Source organism: Chenopodium quinoa, unplaced genomic scaffold (assembly GCF_001683475.1).
Source record: "Chenopodium quinoa cultivar QQ74 unplaced genomic scaffold, ASM168347v1, whole genome shotgun sequence".
Lineage (NCBI taxonomy): Eukaryota > Viridiplantae > Streptophyta > Magnoliopsida > Caryophyllales > Amaranthaceae > Chenopodium > Chenopodium quinoa.
Genome location: NW_018745617.1, coordinates 203,284 through 229,988, shown reverse-complemented (window position 1 = coordinate 229,988; position 26,705 = coordinate 203,284). Strand labels below are relative to the sequence as shown.

The 26,705-nt window shown below is 35.6% G+C and overlaps 1 protein-coding gene across 1 annotated transcript; it reads left to right on the top strand.

The window, feature by feature from the left end:
* The first annotated feature begins 2,546 nt into the window (after window positions 1-2,546).
* LOC110716571 (caffeoyl-CoA O-methyltransferase-like) lies at window positions 2,547-25,535 on the top strand. Its single transcript, XM_021895197.1, has 6 exons — window positions 2,547-4,884; window positions 5,677-5,793; window positions 5,926-6,005; window positions 21,836-21,980; window positions 22,363-22,494; window positions 25,139-25,535. The coding sequence occupies exons 2-6, from the start codon at window positions 5,698-5,700 to the stop codon at window positions 25,439-25,441; spliced, it is 756 nt and encodes a 251-aa protein (XP_021750889.1). The 5' UTR covers window positions 2,547-4,884; window positions 5,677-5,697; the 3' UTR covers window positions 25,442-25,535.
* The last annotated feature ends 1,170 nt before the right edge of the window (window positions 25,536-26,705 follow it).

Here is a 26,705-nt window from a genome sequence, read left to right as displayed (position 1 = left end):
ATGCATTATGTTAACAAATGTACATGTCTGCCGTCTATGCGATCGATATATCTTCCAATCTTGAGGTTAGGGGTTCAATCTCCACTAAGACGCTTGACGATATGGATATCTAATCCATGTCCCCTCACATTAAAAGTATCTAATCTCCTTTTTTTTTTTTTTTTTTTTTTTAAGGAGTTAATGAATTTAAGTGATTCATTTTTACGTTTAAAACCAAACAAATAAAAGGTAAAAGTTAGATGAATTATTATCTGTTTCTTTTCATTCCGTTCTCAACGTTTGTACAATATGCTCCTATAGTACGGAGTAGTAAGTTATTTAATAGAAAGTCTAGTAAGTAGTACGGAGTAAAACTTTCCTAAATTTGTACAAGACACTAAGACATCATACAGATAAGGGTTTCACTTTACAACCTTAATATCACAATGACAATTCAAATGCCTCCAGTTATATTTTAGGAGCTCGTTAGATTACTAGAATGAATTTTTTTTTTTTCAGCAAAATGAAAAATGCTTTTGGGATGTATTATTATAAACTCAACTGTACATTGAAGAGTAATAAAATTAACATTAGATATACGTCTTGTGAACTCTATCATCATAATGGAAATTGTCGAATACCCAACGAAGCACCAAATTAAATAATAATAACAAAAACCTATAGTGAGCAGTTGTACAAGCATCAATATCTGGAGTTCTAGTAAATGTACGCCTGAACCTACTGTAGCAACTTAACAAATTTTTTCTCTGATTCCTCCAATAAAGAGAAAGAGAAAAGAAGAAAAATTATAGTCAATAGCCCTACAACGTGTCAATATACAAATAATAATATTATTATTATCATTATAGTTGGAAACCACAACTTCACGATTCTCTAATAAAGCACAACTTCCAAATTTCCAATTAAGATTTATTAAAATAGGATATGACTCATATGACTATATGAGGGATCTTATTGAAGTGAGGAGACCACCCACTCAACATGTTTTGTATCTTTACGTTTCTGCTTTTTATCTAACTCAAATAATTCCAATAACAAAGAAATCTTTACGTTAAAGGAATTTTGTTGATTAAAAGTAAATGAATAAGGGTTTGTTCATCATACGTTTATTTTCAAATCAGCTTAGCTCAGTTCAGTTCAGCTCCTAATTTCCTTTTCTTATAAAATATTTATTTCAGTTCAGCTCAACTCAGTTCAGTTCAGCTGAATTCCCTAAGTGTTGTTCAGTAGTTGATCCTTGTAGTAAGGGATGCAAGAACGAATTAACAAGGTTATAACAAGGTTGATTTCTATTCAAAAAAAAGAAAAAGCTTGATTAAATTTTTTTTGTCATACTTCTTTTGTTTTTTAGATGCATTATTTGTAGGTTTTAGAGATAAGAGAGATCCGGAGAATGAAAAAAGATGGTCTATATGATATGAGCAAAAAGATTTGTGTGGACCTAGTCCACAATAATATTATTGTGGACCCGAAGTCTATACACACGCAACTGACATTATATTGAACATAGTGACCATTATTTTTAACATAATAACCTTTATTAAAACTACTACAACGTTTAATAATATTGTGAACTTGAAATATGACACTATTACCCTAATTTTAACATAGTGGCCTTTACTATTCATATTGATCAGTATATAAAATATTTCATTACAAAAATAACCACTTAGGCCTATATATTACCAGAATGATTTTTATTTCAACATAGTGACCTTTTTTTAATTATAATGACCCTTTTTTATTCATAAAACAACCATACTTTCTCTAATGTTAGTGGTCCACAATAAATTAGTGTGAACCAGGTCCATTTAAGAATTTTGGAGAGAATTTATTAACTAAAATACATAATGATGCATCGAATTCGAAACTTTCTTATTTATAAGTGATGCATCTTAAAAAAGAAATGAAAAATGTAATTTGTGATGGGTATAAATGTATATGCAACCAATGTAGGCATATTGCATATATGGATCATTTGAAATTTATTTTCAATATGAAGTAGGGATCATATACTTTTTTTTTTTTTTGAGGGAAAGGGATCATATATTTCATACCAATTATGATTGAGTTATTTTGCCTAAATATTATGTTAATTTGCTTAAATCTTTTGTTATTTTGCTAAAACAGTATGTTATTTACTTACTTACTTCAACAACATGTATAATAATAAAAAAAAAATAATAATAAAAAAAAAGCATGCAAGAATGAAATAACATGTATAAAAATTAAAATAGTAAGAAGTTCATATCAAAATAACATGAATTTTATAAACTTGAAAACATAAAAAAATGCAAAAATAAAATTACATGTACTTATTTCAAAATAATATATATATAAATTAAATTTAATTAGAAGTTAACATCAAAATAACTTAGATTTTATAAAGGTGGAGTACCATAGAAATTGCAGGGTACATATATACATGACTGCATATACATTACAAACTATAATTAAAATTTGATGTACAACAAATATTATACATTATATTATTCAAAAAAAAAATATGTTATACATTTGTTTTAATAAAATTGTAAAAAATCAATTTACTACAATTAAAAATTTACCGTTTTTAATAAATGAGTAAAAATCAAATTAAATCTAGGTGAAAATATATATGCTACTTTTATAAGAACCTAACTTAGTGTCTATTATCATACACACTGGATACACTTGATACACTTAAAAACTATTTGGTGTATACTTAGTTACTTACTAAGAGCAAGATTAACCCTAGCTAGGTCTTAAGATTTTAAATAACATCATCAATTTCTAATTTTGCGGTATTAAGACAAGACATAATTATTTTTAAGCATTTATTAAGTTTGGTCTTAATAAAATATGAAATTCAAGACTCTACTTCAGACTTAATTTAACATTCGATTAATTTTTTATTTAATTTTTATAAAACTTAAATAATTTAATTTATATGTTAAAAAATGAGTCTAAGCAATTGAAGAGATAAGTTTAATAGAGTCTTAAGGAGCCTTAACATAATTATAAATTAGAAAAATAATTAAATTTAATCTAAAGAGCTAATGTGGCAATACATTAAAGTCTTAAGATGAGACTGCGCTAATCTTGCATACACATTTGATACATTGGAAATAATACTACCTCCGTTACAAGTTATGTGCAACAATTTGACATATAGTAGAGAGGGAAAATGTCTAATTGTTGTACATAATCTGTAACGGAGGTAGTATCTTATTTTAGTTCATATACCACAGAGTTAGTTCTCCATTTTGAATCGAGGTGGACTCGGACAATCAGCCTGATTGACGAAATTTTGTCAATCAGCCGCTGATGTGGGGCCCTACACCATCCTTTTTAGTAGTATTATATTCACTCGTACGGATTATGGAAACCGTTGAAAATTGCCCGTTAGTAACATTAATATTAATGTCGTTATGATAAATTTCTTAAAACAAAAGCCTTTCTCCTGGATCGCCAATATCTCCTCGATTGCCAGTTTCATCTCGGTAGCCATCTTCACGGAAATCACCTGGTCGATCCACTGAGTTCGCAAGAGGAAAATCAACGTTATAGAGGCAAAATTTAACTTGTACCAGATATGGGAAACAAGTTTCAACAATTATAACCACAATCAACTTTTTAATCCACTATACTCAATCAATGTAAAGCAGTAAAAGCCACATTCATCAAAAAAATTCAAGTTAATTAACCAATTCGAAAGCATAAAAAATACATGAACTAGCTTACAGTGATTCGACTACGCGGAATTAGTAATTAGTTTGTAGAAAGCTGGAAATTTCCCGAACTAGGTTACGGGAATCGGTATCACAATCTTCTCAATTGATTTGACAGAGGAGGGCTAGTTTACGGGAATTGGTATCACAATCTTACCAATTGATTTGAAAGAGGAAGGCGACTTATGGTTTTCAATATGTCAAATTACAACACACATCACAATTGGCCTTACAATAACCGGAATTGATCTTCAATTGGTTGAAGAAGATGATTTCGCTCTGAAACTTATTAGACTCATTGGGTTTACAATTTGAGAAGGTAAAGTAAACTCACGGAAGACGTCTTTGACTTACGAAGTCGTTAGTCAACAAAAAACCATTGAAGTTACCGTTATACAACATCATCAGGAATGTACTCATTTACCCTTAACATAAATGAGTAAAAGACGAAAATACCCCTGATTTGAACTTAGATTTCCCCATTTTGAATCAACCATATGATCAGAATTTCACAGTAGTGGTGAAGTACGTAATCCTACAGTAGAGGAGGATTACTCCCCTCATTCCCAATTACATATACTTGAGGTCTTTTTTGTAAAGGATTTGATCAAATCATATTTATTGATATTGTTTATAGTTAGCAATCTCTTGATTTACTCTTTAGATTGATAGTCAAAGATATCTCTTATTCTTAGCTAATGTACCTAGACAAGTATTCTAATGTATCTAGTCGTATTATATTGCTTACTCATGTACTATATATACTCATGGAATTACATCAATATCCAAGCTTTCTAACATTCTTTTTCTCAAAACTAGACATGTTCAATGGGTTAGGGGCCCATTTAAAGCCCTAGTCCAGCCCTTTTATAAAAGGGTTTTACCCATCCAATATTTAAATGGGGTGGGCTTTTAAAGAGCTATTAAATAATGGGTTTTTAAAGGTTCGGGTCTAAGTTAAAAAGGGTTGAAATTGGATAACACTTAAGAGGCTTTTTGTATCCTAATTTTTCTGTTTGTTTCTAAAACTTCCTAACGTCAATTTTAAAATTCCCTATTTCCCCCAAATTATGAACCCTAAAAAAATTCCCAGATTATAATCTTCAAAAATTCCCAGATTATAGCTAATAAATTCCTTCTTCTTGCTCGCCGCTCTTAATCTTCAACTACCAAGGTATGTTTTCGTGTATTAATTTCTAAATTTGTTTGTTTTTATGTCAATTTATGTATTCTTGCTCGCCGCTCTCAATAATGTACGAATCTATTGATTTTGTGCTTGGATTTTAAATTATATAATATTTTTTGAAGTTTGAATGCTAATTGATCATCATCTACTCGATTTTAAAAAACTAAAAAGGAGAAATTTTGAAAATTGATTGGGATTTATGGAGTGTATGAAAGGTGTTTGATAAAATGACACAATGAAGTTATTTATAGAGAAAGTGGGTGAATTTGTTCTTGGAAAGTGGGTGAATTTGCCCCCTATCATGATCATGAAAGGTGTTGCACTGATTCCATTTCTAATACAATGTCTCTTTCTTATTAGCATTTTTGTTGTTTTTTTTAGTGTGATTCTTTGATTGAATAGATGTACCCCAAACTTTTCATTCTGATTGGCAATTAGAAAAAGGTTAATTATGTGCACTTGTATTTGAAGTGTGCGCATATCTCTAAAAACTCAATAATTAAAATGAATATGCAATAGGAACTACCTGGATATGTACTTGGTTATTTTATTTTACGACTATGATTAGTTATGTTCATGGGCCGGGCTGGGCCGGGCCAGTCTTAATGGCCCATGGACAATATTGGCCCATTTTGGATTAGGCTTGGCCGGCCCGGCCCATTTTAGATAAAGCCCTGTCCAGCCCGACCCGGTCCGTTGAACAGGTTTACTCAAAACTCTATCATTTTTTCCAAATCCATTGAACAAACACTTTCAACTAAAGAACTCTTAACTCAAAAGTTTGTGCAGGAAATTTAAGATATGGAATTTGATCTCAAGAAGCAGGCTAAGGAGGAGTTTGATATCAAGAAGCAGGTGAAGAATAAAGGGTTGTTGCAGAGTGAGGAATTGCACAATGTTAGTCTTGCATTCGATCTCGCTTTCTCGAGTTATTAATATTGATCCATTACATTGATCTTGGATTGTAATGCTGAATTTTATTTCATGTTGTGCTTAGAATTAACCCAATAGTTGAATATTTGGATGCAGTATATTCTGGAAACTAGTGTTTATCCACGAGAAGCAGAACCTCTCAAGGAGCTCAGGGAAGCAACTGAAAATCACCCTAAGTAAGTTTGTTTCTTTTTTCTTTGCTATGCTATTACTCCTTCTACCTCTTTTCTATGGTTACATTTTTTTTAGACAAAGATGGTTACGTATTCTATAGGCAGCTCCTTCCTACATTTCTAAACTTTCCTAAAATAGGATACATTAAATTCATATTTTTCACAATCCAATACACTTAATTATAGGATACATTAAATTCATATTTTTCACAATCCAATACACTTAATTATGATCATATAGTGAATTAGTGAGTGTTGGTTAAAACAGAAGATTCAGGTTTGAAGTTAAATGTTCCGGAGTAGGAACAACATAGTTTGGATGACTTGATGATGAATGCAAGCTTTCAAGATGTCCTCACAACTCTATATTCTTAGTTACTCAGTGTACGAACTTAAGAAACAAAAGTGTTGGAAGGAATTAAGAAGAAACTCGAAGTTCCTGAAGGAACTTGACGAATGACTCAGAAAGTTTTAAACGAAAATTTTAAAACGGTTTTCAAAAACCCTTAATTTAAGGAAGTGATAAAAATCAGTTTTGAAAAAGATTTAAAAAGATTTTATAAATAAATAAATAATTCATTAATTTAAAAAGATAAGTTTTAAATTAATTAATTATTTATGTTTTAATTAATAAATAAATAATTATCTTTTTTAATAAATAATAATTATCTTTTGAATAAGTCTTTAACTGATTTTTAACTTGGTAAATATTGGCTTCTTAAATTAAGGAGCACGTTGAATTTAGGAGTCAAGGTAGGGAAATCATGTTCCTAAATTTCCTCTGTCTACATCCCAACTTCTCAGTCAAAGAGAACGTGGGATTAAGGGGGAAGTGGGAACTTGATGGAAGCTTGGTTTAACTCCTTATAAAAACAGATCAACGTTAAGTTTTGAAAGCGTGGAAAAACAATCTTAAGTATTCTGAGCATAGAGTTTCAAAGTGTTTAAAAGAGAAGTTCCTTCCATCCTTAGTCTCTTAAGTTCTTTAGGAAATACTTGTAATCATTGTGTAATTGGGTTTGGGTTGTGAGAGTTGTAAAGTGTGAGACTTAAGAGAGTTGTTTACACTGTACAAGTGATTCGGAGTAGAATCACAAAGTGTGAGAAACTGTGATTGAGGGATCACAGTTGGGTAACTTGAGTTCCTCACGGAACTTGAGTCTAGGCAACGTATTAGTGATTGTAAATCATTTTTACATAGTGAATTTATTCATTGCCTATCTCAGTGTCTTTTCTCTTAGTAGTAGATTTAATTCCGCAAAATTTACCATAGTCTACATACACTACAATTCACCCCCCCCCTCTTGTAGTATACATTGTTCTATCAATTGGTATCAGAGCAAGGAACTCGGAAAAGCAGGAAGCCCTGTCGTGTCAAGTTCCTGGAGGAACAATGTCGAAGGACGAGAGACTAGCTGAAGGTTATTCTACACAAAGACCTCCACTCTTCAATGGGAAGTACTACACCTATTGGAAGACGAGGATGGAGATGTTCATACAGTCCGAGAATTATCAAGTTTGGCGAGCTATCGAGGTAGGAGATTACGAGGTAACAAAGACCAATGCAGAAAACGAGGTAATTCCTAAACCTATTTCTGAATACGATATAAGCGACTTTGAGAAGAAAGAGATTAATGCTACTTCTAAAAAACTCCTAGTTTGGGGTTTAGGGCCAGATGAACACACTCGTGTTATGGGATGTAAAACAGCAAAAGAAATATGGGATTTACTAGAAATAACCCACGAAGGAACTCATGAAGTTAAACGTTCTAAAATTGATATACTGCTTTCTAAATATGAACGTTTTGAAATGGGTTCAAAAGAAACTATTCAAGAAATGTTTACTCGTTTTAAAAATATTACTAATGAATTAGTTTCTCTTGGTAGAGTTATTCCTATGGATGAACAGGTACGCAAAATTCTAAGGAGTCTTCCTGAAGATGAACGGTGGAGATCCAAAGTGGCAGCTTTGCAGGAATCAAAGGACTTTACAACTTTCAACCTTGAACAACTTGCAGGTTCCTTAATAACTCATGAGCTTCACCTATCAAACAAAAACCAAGAAAGTTCAAAGAGCCGAGGAATTGCTCTAAAGGTTGTCCAACCAAGTGAAGAGGATTCCGAATCTGGAGAGGAAGAAGCTGCCATGCTAGTCAGGAAGCTAAAAAAGTTGTACCGCAACAAAAGGTTTGGTGACCAAAAGAAAAGGAACTTCAAGAAAAACCAATATTCCAAGGAAACTGGAGGATGCCACAAATGTGGGAACACAGATCACTTCATCAAGGAATGCCCTCTCTGGGCATCAGAAAAAGGAAAAGGCAAAATGAAGGAACACGGAAAATCTAATACTCCAAACTTTTCAAAATCTGATTACAGGAAATCCATGATAGCTGCGTGGGGAGACACAAGTTCCGAGGATGAAGAAGAATCCACGGAAGAAGAGACGGCAAACCTGTGTTTGATGGCTAAACACAATGAGTCTGCTAAAAAGTCAGAGGAGGTAAATCTCGAACCTAAATTTCTGAAATCCCTGTCAAAAGACAAATTAATTTCTTTGCTCATAGAAACTTTGGATGAATATAAAGAAATATGTCTTAAACTTGGACAAAATTAAAAAGCTCTAGAAATCTATAAGGATCATATGGAATATTTGAATAGTTCAAGAACAGATGTTCAGGGAAGATTCTTTGATTTGCTAGATAGAAACTCTATGCTAAAGGAAACATTGGAAAGAGTCAAAAATGAAAATATCATGTTAAATGTTGAATTGACTCAGTATAAATTGTTATGCACTAACATTGATTCTAATAATGCTCTTCAATTGCCTTTAGTAACCTTTAATGATGATCTTGAAAATTTGAAAAAAGAATTGCAGGTTACTAAAGACAAAAATGAATCCCTTGAAAAGGATTTAGAAAGAGCTAGAAACAACAAAAGTGCAATCCACATGGGAGTTCCAAAGTGGATATCTGAAGCTCAAACCAGAAGGACAAAGGGTTTGAGTTTCAACCACAAAAAGAAGAACAGTGGTAAAAAGAAAAAGTACGTGGAACTCCCTAGTGAGACTGTGTGTTCCTTCTGTGGCAAGTCAGGACACAAAGACACTGAATGTAAAAGGAAGGAACTCAAGTCTGCTAAAAACATGAACTATGTATGGCAAAAGAAAGTTGAGTCTACTGTGTCAACGCAGGAACCCATGAAAGACGGGGTTCCTGAATCTAACCCTTAGTTTCTTTTGCAGGTCGTAGTGAGGGGGAACAACCAATGGTACCTCGATAGTGGTTGTTCCAAGCACATGACAGGAGATAAATCAAGATTTCTCTCACTGACGGCCTATACAGGAGGAACAGTGACCTTTGGTGATAACAAGAAAGGCAGCATTGTTGCCGTAGGAAAAGTTGGAAGGTCAAGTTCCCAAGCTATTGATAATGTTTTTTTAGTCGAGGGCCTCAAACACAGCTTATTAAGCATATCACAATTTTGTGATAAAGGAAACTCTGTAAGTTTTGATTCTGAAAAATGTAGCACCATTCAGAATGACACTGGGAAAGTTTTGCTAGAAGAAACTCGGAAAGGAAACACTTATACAGTGGATCTCAATACAGTTCCGAGGAACAACTTAACTTGCCTCAGTGTCATTGAGGATGATCCTTTACTGTGGCATAAACGTTTTGGTCATGCAAGTTTCTCTTTGATTGATAAGTTAAGAACAAGGAACTTGGTAGAGGGACTTCCTTCAATCAAGTTCCTATGTGACAAAATTTGTGACGCTTGTGTGAAAGGAAAGCAGGTCAGGACATCCTTTAAATCCAAGAAGATGGTGAGTTCCACGAAACCCTTAGAGTTAATTCATATGGATTTATGTGGTCCTATGAGAATTCAAAGTAGAAGTGGAAAGAAGTACGTCTTAGTAATTGTTGATGATTATTCTAGATTTACATGGGTTATTTTTATGTCTAGTAAGGATGAGACTTTTGACGAGTTTGTTACATTTTCCAGGAGAATTCAAAAGTCCACAGGTCATCAACTGATACACCTTAGATCCGATCATGGCACTGAATTTGAGAATTTTAAATTTGATGATTTATGCAGGGAACAAGGCTTAAGTCATAATTTCTCAGCTCCAAGAACTCCACAGCAAAATGGAGTTGTGGAAAGGAAGAACAGAACCTTAGAAGACATGGCTCGAACCATGTTAATAGCCAGCGATCTTCCAAGGAACTTCTTGGAAGAAGCCGTGAATACAGCCTGTTATATTATAAATCGTGTCATGCTAAGGCCTATATTAAATAAGACACCCTATGAACTGATGAAAGGCAGAAAACCGAACATATCTCATCTTAGAGCATTCGGTTGTAAATGTTTTGTGCATAATAATGGTAAAAGAAACATAGGGAAATTTGATGAAAGAAGTGATGAAGCCGTATTTCTTGGATATGCTACTAACAGTAAAGCGTATAGAGTTTACAATAAACGTACTATGTGTGTTGAGGAAAGTGTGCATGTTATATTTGATGAAACTAATCCACTTCCATGTACAAAGGAACATGAGGACTATGACTTTGAAATTGGTCTAGTACGTTCTCAAGAACAAGAAGAAGATGTAGTAATTCCAAATAAGCAGCCAACTCCAGTAAATGAAAATCATGAAAATCCGGAGAAGGAACTCGACATACTGACTGAAGTTCCTTCGACAGAATAGCCTCAGATTGAAGAACCCGCCGAGGAACCAATAACACAAGAGGAAATCACTGAAGAAGAAGCAACTGGCTCAGAAAATCAGAATAGTCGAGTTACTATCCAAACCTTCCAGCCCAAACCTTGGAAGCACCAAAAGTCACACCCACTGGACAAAATTATCAGTGACTTTTGCAAAGGAACTCAGACTAGATCGCAAATGAGGAACTTTTGTGCCTTCAATGCTTTTCTATCTACCTTGGAACCTCGCAACCATAAAGAACCCTTAGAAGACCCTGACTGGATTATAGCCATGCAAGAGGAACTTAATGAATTCTAAAGAAATCAGGTATGACATCTTGAACCTAAGCCACTAGATAAAAAGGTCATAGGTTTAAAATGTGTCTTTCGAAACAAACTTGATGAATATGGTACAATTGTAAGAAATAAGGCTAGGTTGGTTGTAAAGGGATATAACCAACAGGAAGGTATTGATTTTGAGGAAACATTTTCTCCTGTTGCTAGACTTGAGGCTATTAGAATTTTAATATCTTTTACTGCTTTTATGGGTTTTAAACTGTATCAGATGGACGTAAAGTGTGCGTTTTTGAATGGTTTATTAAAAGAAACAGTTTACGTCGATCAACCCCCTGGATTCGAGAATCCAAACTTTCCAAACCATGTTTTTAAACTTGATAAGGCTCTCTACGGGCTAAAACAGGCTCCAAGAGCATGGTACGAAAGACTGTCCAAGTTCCTTTTGGAAAATGATTTTAAAACGAGGAAAAATTGATAAAACTTTGTTTTTAAAATCTAAAGGAACTCATCTCTTAGTTGTGCAGATCTATGTTGATGATATTATATTTGGTGCAACTAACGAATCTTTGTGCAAGTACTTTGCTGACTTGATGTGCAGTGAGTTCCAAATGAGCATGATAGGGGAACTCAATTTCTTTTTAGGACTGCAGATCAAACAAACAGAATCAGGAATATTTATACATCAGCAAAAATATGTCAAGGAACTCCTGAAAAAGTATAACCTTGACAGCGCAAAGACTAACCACACTCCTATGGGAACTAACTCTAGGTTAGACGAAGATCCCTCAGGAACTTGTGTGGACCAGACAAAGTACAGAGGTATGATTGGTTCCTTACTATACTTAACTGCAAGTAGACCTGACATTTCTTTTAGTGTTGGTCTGTGTGCTAGGTTCCAATCAAATCCCAAAGAATCGCATCTAACAGCCGTCAAGAGAATACTGAGATATCTCAAAGGAACTGACGACTTGAGTTTATTCTACCCAAGAAGTGACACATATGATCTTACTGGATTTGCCGATGCCGACTATGCTGGGGATTTGGTGAATAGAAAAAGTACATCAGGTATGGTCCAATTCCTAGGATCTTGTTTAGTTTCTTGGAGTTCCAAGAAACAGAATACAGTTGCTCTATCCACAGCAGAATCAGAATACGTAGCAGCTGCTGCATGTTGCTCACAACTATTGTGGATAAAACAACAATTACGTGATTTTGGCATAGTTCTTGAATGTGTTCCAATATACTGTGATAATACAAGTGCTATTTGCATATCAAAAGATCCAGTACATCATTCACGTGTAAAGCATATTCATGTTAGGCATCATTTTCTAAAAGACAATGTGGAAAAAGGCTCTATTAAACTAGAATTTGTACAAACTGAATATCAAATTGCTGACATTCTAACAAAGCCTTTGAGTAGAGAAAAATTCGAAAAGATGCGATTGGAACTCGGAATGATAAAGCTGAATTGAGCAGTTCTTCTTGGAACCCCAAGGTATGTCTTAGTGAAACGACTGAGCATTGCTATATATAACCTTGGTGTGAAAAGCATAATCTCGAATCTTGCAATGAAAGAGTGTGTAATTCTAATGAGTGTGTGATCATGTGATTATGTTGATGAAGAAGACAAATTAAGCCATATTATTTTCCAAGTTCCTTTGTGAAAAGCTCTGTACAGGTCAACCAGTATTTTATTTTGAAGTAACTTACTGGAATTTTTTTTCTTTCGTAATTTTTAATTTTCTTTATCTTTCAATTTTTATCTTTTTATTAATTTTATCTTATAAATTTCAAAACAACAAAAAGATTTTTTTATTTTCTCAATTAGATTTTATCTTATTTTTTATCTTTATCTTTAATTCTTATTTTATCTTAATTATTGTAAGTAAATCACAAAATCCTTTACCTTACCCCACTAAACTCTCAACCATCATTCATCGAGAATTACATTCTCAAGCCTGAACACATCCTTCAAGAAAAATCATTGTTAAAGCAGAATTTAAAAGTGGTGAATGGGAATGTTTGTTTTGCATCTGATGTGCAAAGTGAGTCTGAGGGGGAACACGGTGAGGGGGAAGGAGAAAAGAAAGAGGAAGATAGTGAGAAAAATATAGAAGAAATTGGTGAGAAAAAAACAGAAAAAGATAGTGACAAAGAGGACGAAGAAGACAAGAGTGATGGGGCAGTAGAAAAGAAGAGTAGCAAAGGAGAGAAAACAGAAGGTGAATCAGAGGAAGCAAGAGAAAAAGAAAAAGAGAAAGATACAATAGAAAAAGAGAGTGAGAGTGATATAATAGAAAAAGAGAGTGAGAGTGAGAAGGAGGAAGAGGATGATCAAGAGAAATTAATGAAAGAGTTGCTTCAGGAAATTGGGGGCTCTGTCAAACACACCCCTGTAACAGGAAGAAGAAGGAGAAGTATCAGACTTGCTACATCTAAACCCAGAACCCTGCAATCTGAGCCTGTTATTGTTGAGTTGGATGATGATTCAACCAAAGTTTCTGAAGGAACTTCCATCCAAGTTCCTCAGGGTCCCTCCTCATCTGTTCCAGAAGAAACTCCATCACCACCTCCAATTCCATCCCCTGCTCACCAAACCACACCTTCTCCACCTGCTTCACAGCCTCATACTTCTGGTCTCGGCTTCAGTGCTTTTAGCTCTGGTCCAAGTTTCTTGCAAATCCAGGAGGAACTTAAGCTTTTGTCCACTACACTTACACAGAGTATAACTAACCTTTCTTCTAAAGTGGATAACCTGGCTACTAAAGTTGAGGGGCTGCAAACTCAGATGCTTTCTCTGGAAGATAAAGTAAATGCTCATATGGACTCCTCGGCTCAGGAACTCAAAGCTAAAGTGAAGCAAAGTTGTTACAAGACCATTCTTGATGCGATCAAGGATGTTACCTTACCATGAAGCTGCTACCATTTCCTAGCCCTTTGCAAAACAAACCTACCCCACTCTTTCTTGTGATTTATTAAACAGTGATATTGTCCTTCAATTTTATTTTGTTTGGCTTGTTTTGAACACTTTATTTTGTTTTATTTCGGTTTGTATTAAATTGGCTAAGTTTGTCTTTGAATTTGATGTTTTCATTTTGGTTGCATATGAACTGTGTGCGCATGCTTAATCGTTCATGAATTCAGATTTACTACTCCCTCCGTAGTTTAGTACTATATATAGCATGCTCTTTCTATCATTTTGATAATGTCAAAAGGGGGAAGAGAAGAACAAACTCAGAAAGACGGACTCAAACTGATTCCCTTCAAGTCTTTATCATTAAGTGAAGGTATACTTTCATAATTTATTAATTTCATGAATGATGTAGACTTCTTTATCCTTAGTTTATTTTATTGCTTTAAATAATTTAATTGTTTTATTTAAGTATTGGTTACTCTGAGTGCTTGGATGTTTGTTTTGTTTAACCGAGTTTGTTTTTGTTTGTCATCATCAAAAAGGGGGAATATTGTTGAATTGACCACCTTATATTTTGATGATTGACCTACATAAAACAAACTTTGACTAACGACGTTTATGAGTCTTGGTTAAAACAGAAGATTCAGGTTTGAAGTTAAATGTTCTGGAGTAGGAACAACAGAGTTTGGAAGACTTGATGATGAATGCAAGCTTTCAAGATGTCCTCACAACTCTATATTCTTAGTTACTCAGTGTACGAACTTAAGAAACAAAAGTGTTGGAAGGAATTAAGAAGAAACTCGAAGTTCCTGAAGGAACCTGAAGTTCCTGAAGGAACTTGACGAATGACTCAGAAAGTTTTAAACGAAAGTTTTAAAACGGTTTTCAAAAACCCTTAATTTAAGGAAGTGATAAAATCAGTTTTGAAAAAGATTTAAAAAGATTTTATAAATAAATAAATAATTCATTAATTTGAAAAGATAAGTGAATTGGTTTGACAATATTGCCCTTGACCTAAAAAAAACACTCACACTCTCATCACTCACACTCTCATCGCTCATCTTCTTTCAACATCTCAAAAAAAAAAAAATATTCAAACAACGACAATGTCGAGGCGGCAAGGCAAGGAATTGGCGGCGGCGGCGGAGGGATGGAGGTCTCAAGGAGGCAAGGTACAATTTGTTAAAAAAAAAAAAGGGAAAACCGCCGTGACGGAGGAGGGGCGCCTTGGCCGGACGCCCAGCCAGCGGTGGTGGCGCCAGCTGCAGACGCCGCAACCAGTAGGCTGGCGCCTGGGCTGGACGCCATAGCCACGGTTGTGGCGTTTATTCAAAGCGCCGCAGCCGTGGCTATGGCGTCCAGCCCAGGCGCCAGCCCACTGGTTGCGGCGTCTGCAGCTGGTGCCACCACTGTTGGCTGGGCGTCCAGCCAAGGCGCCCCCCCCTTTTTTTTGTATTAAAATATTGTTTTTTTTTTGTGTAATATCTTTTTCAATTGTTTTTATATTTTGTTGTTTATTTTTATAAATTTTATCAATTTTGTTGTATTTTTTCTATGTTTATATTTTGTTTACAATTATTTGTTTGTTTTATTTGTACATTTTAAAAATACAACTATTTTTTCTATGTTTATATTTTGTTTACAATTATTTGTTTGTTTTATTTGTACATTTTTATTTTTATTCTCAATTTCAATTTGTTAGTACATTTTTTTGTTCATTTGATATTGTTTTTGGTTAGTTAATTTATTTTAATTTTTATTATTGATATTGTTTTTGGTTAGTTAATTTATTTTAATTGGGAATGAATTATTTATGTTTATATATATTCTTATGTGTTGGTTTTATTTCCTTTCTTAGTGTATTTTTTATTCTATTATTTTTATTTAAGTGTTTTGTTAATTTCTTTATTATGTTAATTTTTTAGTATGTTTTTAGTTTATTTGATTTGGGTAGTGGTAGCTATTTTTCGTATAATTTTTTGTATGTTTATATATTTTTAAATTTTTTGTAGAATTCACTGCGTCGTCATGGTGCGGGGAAGAATGTAGAGCTTCTTAGTAGAAGCTATTCAGTGGAGAGGTCGGGGCATAGACATGTTAGATCCCGTGGTATTTCGGCCTCGGCTCGTAGAGAACGGATCCACCGTCGGGATGAGGATGACGATGACGTTGATGATGCTGAGGAGGGTGACCAAGAGGAGGAGCAGGAGGAGGGCGCGGATGAGGATGAGGATGTGGACGATGGTAGTGGACCGTATGATGATTACGGTCCATTCAGTCAGAGGGTTGATGACATGTACGAGACACATATGGTGGAGGTGCGTAAGGGTAGGGGTGGTAGGTTTGTTAGTAGATCTGGCACATCATCTGCGTCCACTGTATCTGGGGCAAGCAGGAAACGGTCGAGGGTCGTTAATGATTCTTGGGTTGTTAGGAGTGAGGTGCCCGGTGGGCCTGTTGATGGGAGTGTGATTCCTAGCTTTCTAGGACACATAACTGCCCGTATTTGGGAGGACCAGGAGAGGCCTTTAGTTACGGGGTTGTTGAAATGTCATACCCGGGAAAAGACTTGTAGCTTTTTGCGTACATGGGCTGAGGCTTGGCCGGCGGAGAGCGAGATGTTCGAGCGACTGGAGGGCACTGGGGTGAATCACGTTCCTGCCACCATGCACGATAAGATTGACAGTACGCTGATCACGGCTTTCATTGAGCGATGGCAGCCGGATACAAACTCTTTCCACCTTCCGTTCGGTGAGATGACGATCATGTTACATGACGTCGAGGCCATTCTAGGGTTTCGTGTTGAGGGTAAACGACTTTGTGCTGTGGCTGATGCGGATCAGGCAGATTTGCTGGCGGAGTTGTTGGCGGTGGACAGGGTTGCACTGTACACCGAGGCGCTTGGTGTTTGGGAACACGGCGGTGTGAAGATCGCATCCGTGTTGCAGCGGTGTTTGTACCCCAGTGCACGTAGGACGCACGACGCACAGCTGAGTGCTTATGTTTTTCTACTCCTCGGATGTACCTTGTTTCCGGATAAGAGCGGTGGAAACAAGCTCAGGCCACGCGACATAGTAGAGGCGTGTGACCCCGACAGTGTAGGCCAGTTTTCTTGGGGATCGGCTACGTTGGCGTATTTGTATCGCCAACTAGGATTTGCGAGTCGGGCTGACGCGGCAGGTATCACTGGGTGTCTGACTCTATTGCAGACCTGGATATACGAGTACTTTCCTGCATTGCGACCACATCGTGACCCGAATCCTATTGATGACGGGATGACGCGTGCTTGTGCGTGGAGTCCTCGCTCGGAGAAGAAGTCCGTTGACCGCCTCCGATCGATACGGTTATTGCTGGACAGGCTGTCCTTCTTAGAGGTAACGTTTATAAATTGTTTCTACATTTTATTATTTGCACATATTATATTCATGTTATTAAATTTTAAAACTATGTGCAGGTGAACTGGATGCCTTTCGGCCCGAACCCTAGTGTTAGGGTACCCAGGACCCTGTACACGGGACTCATTCAGTATCGTGAGATCGTCGAGGCGTACATGCCCCAGCGTTGTCTTCGCCAGCTTGGATTTGTCCAAGTTGTCCCTCCTCCCCCGGCATGCCCGATGAAGGCGGTCCGACCTGCATCGTCGAGGGACTACGTCGTGCAATGGCCGGATATCATGACCGGGACGTGGGACCAGTTTCCGATGGTGGCCCGCTTATTGACTGCGGAGTTGCAGCGGCCGCCCTCTGGGATTCCTCCCATGTGTGACCATTACTACATGGAATGGTTCAACCGGTATTCGCACCCGAGGTTGATCGCAGATCTCGACCACAGCGATGATGATTATGTGCCACCGCCTACTGCCATGGAAGCGGTATGTCTCATATTATATTTATCGTTGTCTTTTAATTAAGTTTTATATGTTGTTATTGTATTTCATCTTTTATTTTTTGTTGTATGCAGTGGATGGGAAAGATAATGCAGGACGTACAGAAACTCTCTCTTGAGAAGGACAGCATGAGTGCAACAGTGAGAGCTGTTGTTGATAGTCTGGAACAGACCCTTGCGCAGTGGGAGTCGTCGTCGAGGAGGGATTACTGATGGTTTTGTCATTTTATTTATAGAGCACTTTAAATATTATCGTTTTAATTTATTAAATTGGACATGATGTTGTAAGTTTGAAATTTAGATTGTTCTTTTAGCTTCCAACTTAAACATATTATCATTGGTGTTTTTAAATTTTGATATAACCGTTCGTGGATCCGCGCAACTTACCCATGCAACATATAGAATGCAGTAAGCAATACAATATAAAAGATTAATGTTCTCATTAAAAGAGCAACGTACAAATAAGATTACATAGGAAGAATGTAAACATGAAAAACTAAAATGCAGCTAGGGTGTTCCATTCGTGGATCCGGTCATGATATAGCGCATCCCAACCCTCTACGCTCGCTGTGCGAATGGTGTACCACCGAGGTATAATCGGTGGCACTGGAAAATCGGATGACATGTCTAGTCGGATGAAATGTCTGTATGACGACCCAAGAAACGCAATAGCTACCTCTCTGACCGGTGTGGTGACAGTCTCACGCGACCGCAAAGGGAGAACCGTGGTACAAGGATAATAAGCTTGACTATGCACTCCTAGGCCGAAATGCATGACTGCACATTTGTAAATGTTTGCAACGGCAAACAGATCTAGGGGCGCGTCAAAATAATGATTTTGGCCGCAAGGTCCACCTCCCCACCGGATACGCCGCAGAGCGCCATCCAAGTCATCCTGGTACACATGACGATAAACATTTCGGTTAGAGGCAATTTTGCTGTACATCAACTGACGTACCAAACCGTAGTTGTCTTCGCCCATTTGAAAAACATCAGCCACGACCCGGAATCCGCAGTTACCATCTCCGACTACATCATTCCACCCTTCCAAGTACGGCATGATGATCGCAGGTATCCTTTCCTTGTACGGAAACTGATCAACATCGTTTCTTCCTATTCACCATATAATTATAGACAGTTAAGAAGGCAGGAGTAACACTTTAAAACTATGTGCAATGTAAACAACCAAAACGTACCAGTTCTCAGGGGCATATTCACAGACGATGAAGATTGACTACGACTAGATGACGATGTCCGACCACGAGCACGAGCACGAGCAAGACCACAGATATACTCAAACGCACTCCTGTTCCGCCGTTGTCGACCTCGAGGACGGTCAACTCCTTCGGGTTCCTCATAATCTAAGGTAGACGTGTGGAACATGTCATGAAGTACATGAGTAGCGTCACGAATAATAGAAGGATGGCTGGAGGACACTCGGTCGTACATCGAACGAAACTGCTCCAACTCCTCCTGTTCACGGTCGGCCGTTTGAGTGTCTGCATGCTCACCAATAACGAGCGTCCTCCAGAATGAATGGACCTGATCAACATGTAACGACACCCTTTCTTCTGTAATAACGCGGTGAATGGTGCATGCGCAAGGTAATCCATGAGTTACTGAAATAGCACACCCACACCGAGCATACACTTCGTCAGCCAAGTCCCTTATCCTGTTCAGCTCAGTGAGAATCAACTCCAAGCAGTAGTGCGACACACGACCATGGAGAATCTTAAATATAAAATGGCTATACATCGTACCATGTCGTCGTCTGGAGTCCTCTAGAGAGTTCCTGATGCCGTTCTTCTGAGTTTCAATTGACTTGTTAAGTCTATCGAACAGTGTATCCAAAGCGGCGGTCGATGAATCAATCCAGTCCTTGGTAGCTCTATGAGCGCTCTCAACTCTACATGTTGTAGTGTTCCCGAAATGAAGTACCTGGTTTGTCCAATATTTGACAAACTTTTCCCTGTGAGGGACCCATTGCTGCATCACATAGTCCACCAGTGTCGGACACCACTGGTACGAATCCCTGAAGTTAGCCAATGCTCGCTCATACGCTTCCTCTGTGGTAGCCTGTAGGATCTTCCGCCACTTACCATTCACCAATCTCTCTGCCATTTCCAAATTCTTGTTGAAAAGGTTCTAGGCTTTCACTTTCACTCAGTGATACCCCCATTTAGAGTAACCAATCACTTCCCAACCGTCACGACTCCGTAGTTGTCGAACCTTTACTCTGAACTCACACCCACAACCTTTCCGCTTTGTATCAAACCGAGTGGTTGTACGAAAATCTCTTTCTTCTCTTTTGCGATAACGGTCACATCTCAAAATGCGATCCATTCTACCATCCCGTTGAGATTTATGAGTTACTACTACCAAGAAAAATCCAGCTGCAATTGCAACCTGTTTTGCCCAATCAATCGCCTGTTGAGCTTCTTCGAATGGACCATCATGTCCAAATATCCCATTGTAATCATTTCCATCTCCACCATAATCCTGCATCAATTATATATTATAATAAATACATTTAACGGATAATACATTTAATTTCTATATTTACACAGAATTAACACAAAAAAAGCATAATTATGTATAATCAAACTTAATTTTTATAAAAACCCAATTCGAATTTTCAAACTAAATTTAAAAATATACCATTTCGAATTTTCAAACTTAATTTTAAAAAAAACCTATTTCGAATTTTCAAAATTAATTTTAAAAAAAACCCATTTCGAATTTTTTTAAAAAATCATTTTCGATTTCTTTTTTAAAAAAAAAAATAAATAAATAAAAAACAACAACAAAATCAAAAAAAAAAAATTAATATATAAAGGTGGCGTCTGCCAGGGCTGCCACAGCCACTGGACTGGCGCCTGGCAGGGCCGCCTCAGCCAGTAGAGTGGCGCCTGGCCAGGACGCCAGTCTGGTGGTCTGGGCGTCTGGGCTGGACGCCACTGTGGTGGTTCTGGCGTCTGGCTTGGACGTCCAGGCTACGGTCTGGGCTGGACGCCACTCCGACGGTAAACCGTGAATTTTAACGGTGACTTACCTCGTTTTCCGTCGACGACGACGTACCTCCGGCGTCCCCCGCATCTCCGGCCTGCCCTCCAGTCTCCCCCGGTGAGCCAGTACGGCTCCACATTTTTTAAACCGAGATTATTTCAATTTTAGAAAATGGGCATAATGGTCACACCAAGTCATATTTGTGGGCTTTATATGGTAATTTGCGGGCGATGTTTAGCGATTCACACAATTATTGGTGGTTTGGGGGAAAAAAAGTGAAAGGGTCGATGAGAATCCAAATAGGAATGAGAAATGTGAGGGAAATAGGGAGGGAAGGGAAAGAATGGGTCCAAAATGACGTCACGTGGTAGTTGGGGGGTAAAAAAGTGGTAACTTTTCATGTTTTTGAAAATAGAAGGTGGTAATTTTCAAAATAAAAAATAGAAGGTGGTAATTGTTAAAATGGACATAACATAAGGTGGTAATTGTCAAAATTTCCTAGTATTAATTTGAGAAATCATGACAAAATCACGCGTCAATCGGTGTAATTAATATTAGTTTTAATTTAATCTTTCTAATTTTAACTAGCTTATCCAACGTTCACGAAGCGTTCGTTAGCATTTTCCTAATATAATTGCATATATGGGACCTAGAAGTCAGGAACTTAGATATGAACTATACTTTATTGATTTGAGTGTTAAAAAATATTGATTTTGAGTGCCTAGAAGTAGTTGGTGTAATTATAATTGTAAACAATCAATAATTCTAGATTAATCATGCACAGTTATAATTAAGACAAGGACATTACATCTTCCAAATAACTGAATTATGATCTCCCTCCATTCCACTTTTTATTCGTAATAGTCTGGTTCTATTCATCTGACTTTTAATTAAATAAACTTAAAAAGTAGTAATTCATTGAGATTTGATTTTAATAATTAAACTTAAAAAGTAGTAACTTATCATACAAATTTACAATACTATAAATGTGTGTACACTTGGTATTTTACATCCTCTTCTAATAATTTACCAGGTCCTTTATGGCTGCCGCACCAATTGCAGGACAAATGATTTCATTCCTTTTGAAGAAGGAGAATGCTAAAAAGACTATTGAAGTTGGAGTTTTTACAGGATATTCCCTTTTGCTAACTGCTCTTTCAATTCCGGGTGATGGAAAGGTTGAATTTTTTTTTGAGTTTATCTTTTTGTTACATCGTCACAACGACACAACCTAGTTTATTTAAGTCAGAAGCACTATAAAGTGTAAAATATATGTATATAAGTATTAAATATACTTCCTAATATGAAATTAAGTTAAAAAAATAATGAAAAATTAAACATATTTTTGTTTTCCGACAAAACAATTAATAAATGAACATATTTCGTTTATAAATACTACCTCCGTTAATTATTATATGCAACTTTGGGGTATTATTTATGAGGTATAAAATATTTCAAAGTTGCACATAATAATTAACGGAGGTAGTAGTTGGGTCACTAATATCAATTTTTCTATAATTCCTTGCAAAAGTGAACAAGTTTTGTTATTGATTACTACAGATTACTGCAATTGATTGCAACAGAGAAGCATATGAGATTGGCTTGCCATTCATCAAAAAAGCTGGCGTTGAAGCAAAAATTGATTTTGTTGAATCAGATGCTCACCTAGCTCTTGATAATCTTCTGTTGAATGTAAGTATATAATTTCGTAGAATTAACTGATTTCACCACCCTCACGGCTTGGTCTGATCTGATCTAATATAACAATTTGACTAAACTTTGACCGCATTTTAATACTAATCTATAAAGAAAAATATTATCAAAATGGATCTTGTTAGATTCGTCTCATTATGAACTTTTTAAATATGTAATTTTTATAAAAAAAAATTAATACACAGTTAACGGTATTTAGTAATAAGTAAATGATGATCAAAAGTTCTGATTTGGTCTGATCTGAATCTTTTGATCTGATCAGAATTTATTAAGAAATAAGTAATAAGTATCTGAAATAAGTTGAAGAGAACAAATCCTTAGACTCTTCTACCATTTATTTAAGTTCTATATATTTCAGTTTAATTGAGCTAAGTTTAAAAGAACGGGATGGTACTCATCTCACCACCTACTTTATCTGCCTTAATTAATATCCATCTCACATGTACTAGTATTTGACTTTTTTGCATCAAAGAAAAAAAAACACATGTATTTGACTTCAAATTTTTAACAAATATAGATCTGTACATATAAAACAATACTCCATACGGAGTAATTTATTGTACATCCCTAAAACATATAGAGCCCTTGCTCTTATGAGGAAGTAGAAATGGAGAAAAGTTAGGCATTTATAAATGCATAACAAGGGATATTCATGTAATAATACCTATGTACAAACGAATGCATATTCTGGTATCATTGGATGATCAAATGGTACCACTGAATATACAGTGATACTATATATGCACATAATGGTATAATATATGCATTCAGTTGTACAAAATTTATGCATAAATAGTACCACTGAGGATTCAATGGTACCATATAAACTTTCAGTGGAACAATCAACTTGTGGTCTCCCATCACGTGATACAATCCGACCAAAAAATAGGTGGGGTCCACCTACAGACCTTCCTCTTCCTATCTCTCTCCTATTTTCTCTCTCTATCATGTATTTTAATAATATTTTAATCAATGTTATGCATTTACAAATGCCTAACTTTCCTCCCTTTAAAATTCCTCTGCTCTTATAATTAATGATTTCCTCCGTAGTACATACCCACCTATTACAAATTCACAGATGGGGCGGCCAGTTTAGCTATTTATTGCATGATCTGATTTGATTATTTATTTTGGAGGAACTAGAAATGGAGGAAAGTTATGCATTTACTAATGCATAACATTGATTAAAATATTATAAAAACACATGGTAGAGAGAGAAAAGAGGAGAGAGATAGGAAGAGAGAGGCATGTAGGTGGACCACACCTATTTTTTGGTCGGATTGTATTACGTGATGGGGGGCACATGCTGATTGTTCCACTGAAAGTTTATATAGTACCATTGAATCCTCAATGGTACTATTTACGCATAAATTTAGTACAACTGAATGCGTATATAATACCATTATGTGCACATATAGTATCGCTATATATTCAATGGTACCATTTGATCATCCAATGATATCAGAATATTTATTCATTTTTACATATGCATAATTACATTAATATCCTTTGTTATGCATTTTTAAATGCCTAACCTTCCTCCCTTTAAAATTCCTCTTTATTTTGCAATAACCCCACCCAATGTTTGTTATAGTACTTATTTTTTTCTTTTTATATTATTATTATTATTATTATTATTATTTTAAGAAATAGATCTCAATGTAATGTTGAATACCTTTGAAGTTTAGCTAGTGTACTGTTTGTGTTTACGTATATCGGATCAATGTAAATTTTTAATCGCAAATATTTTTAATTTTACATTAGTAAAAATTATTAAAATTATAGCCATGTTTTGGGAAAAAGTTAAAAGCTGAAACTGATTGTGTTAGCTAATTATAACTAGTTGATTGTATTAACTGATTTAAATTACTTATTTTTTTAGGTGATTGTATAAAAGTGTTTCGAAAATAGCTGATTGCTTAAAGCCAATTGATTATCTGAAATGACCAATAAACTAATTGTGGGGTAGGTAGTTCATATAGTATTTTTAAATTAAATAGGTGTATAAGTGTCATTTCACTATAAGAATTGAATAAGCTAATTTAAATTAAATAGGGGTATAAGTGGAATAAGCTCTTCAAATAAGCTATCTTCCTATCAAACACTTTGAATTGCTTATTTAATACTCCATCCGTCCCCAAAACTTTGACCCTTTTGGCCTAATTTTAGTCCCAAAAAGATCAACCCATTTGCATTTAAAAACACCCACCAATTTACAACAATATTGTGTAAAATTAGGTTCTCCATATAATTTTTTGTTTTTTCATGTATTTTTAATACTTTATCTCTCTACTTTTTTACAAACCCCATGTAAATTTATCGTTCCAATACGTTTTTATTTCTTTTTGTTTAAGTTTCTTAATAACCGCGAAATCAACCCAAAAGGGTCGAAGTTTTGGGGACGGAGAGAGTAGTCAATAAGCTAATGTTGGTCAAATAAAATAATTTTGCTCTAACAATCTACCTTTATCCTAAAACAGAGAGAGTATCATTATACAAAATAAATGCGATTTTTTAAAAGATTGTGAAAGTTTTACTTATATTAATATCCAGAAATTTCAAAAGATATGTTGTTGTAACTAGATTAAGATTTTGAATAACTTGATCGAGTACATGTATACAGCCTAAGAATGAGGGAAGTTTCGACTTTGCCTTTGTGGACGCGGACAAGCCTAGCTACCAACACTACCATGAGCGGTTGATGAAGCTCGTCAAGGTTGGAGGCGTGATTGCTTACGACAACACGCTTTGGGGGGGGGGGGGGGGGGGAACGGTAGCCATGGCTGAATCACAAGTACCGGACTTCATGAAGGTGAATCGAGAGGCCATGATCAAGTTAAACAAGTCTCTTGCTGCTGATCCTCGCATTGATATTGCTCAACTTCCTCTAGGTGATGGTATTACATTTTGTAGGCGTCTTTATTGATCAAATCTCTTAATGCTTCTAATAATGTTGCAGTTATTGAACAATTAAAACTTTGTAAAACAATTTGTTGGACAGGTTAATATTGTGTTTAATGCATATTAATTAATTTTGTTGATCATTTACGGACAAGTAGCAAGAAGAAACTTCTCCTCGTGTGATAGAATTAGAAATTTAACTAAATATAATGAGACTTAGCTTGATAAAATTGGTGGAAGAATGTGATGACTCATTTGCCTTTGATGACTAATTCTATTGATCATTTATAATTTAATTAATGCATATTACTTGTATGATACATTTAAAATTTTATATGAAATATCCAAAAAAAGTAACTTATATCTAAATTTCATTAGTTGAGACCCTCAAAAAACTTTTACATGATTATATATTATACTCCTTTCGTTTTACAGTGATGTTCCTGTTTGGAATCTAAGACTTTTAAAAAATAAGAGAGTATATTCTAAACTTTCCTCAATCTATAAAAACAAATATAGTCACATGGGATCTAGTTTGATTCGTCTTGGTGAGTATATTATTAATATCTAACTTTAATAATTTTTGCTGGTGTGAGCTCAACAATATCTACGGTCAAAATATGGGTAAAAACTTGCATTGATTTACGTAAATATGAATATTATTTTGAAATGGAGGGAGTAATTGTCATCAATCGACGTTTTTATTATAATTTAATGAAGGGTCACATGGTTTTGTCCCATGGTAAGGAGGGATGATGATCGTGCAGCTGCTCACATCTTCAGCAAGATCAGGTTTGCTATAGCTAGAGGGGTGGGGGCCCATATTGTATTTCGGCTCCCCAGATTGTAAATTGATTGACTTTGTAGTTTTTTTGAAATTTCTCGATGTCAGGCAATTGGATATGGTTTCATCCGCTTCCCCTTTTCTTCACTTGAGGAATTAGAGAAGGAGGTTGTTACATTGGGGAATTAGGCGACTTTATTGATCAAATCTCTTAATGCTTCTAATAATGTTGCAATTATTGAACAATCAAAACTTTGTAGTTAGTTAAACAATTTTGTTGATCATTTATAATTTGTAGTCTTACACTATTGGACAAGTAGCAAGAAACTTCTCCTCTTGTTTCCCTAAATTAAAAAACTTCTCTTGTGATAGAATAAAAAATTTAACTAATTATAATGATGAGATTTAGGGCATGTTCTCATATGATTATTTTCTGTTCAATTCAATCCAGCTCTAATAAGCTTTTAATTTCCTTCTCTTATAAAATATTCATTTCAGCTCAGTG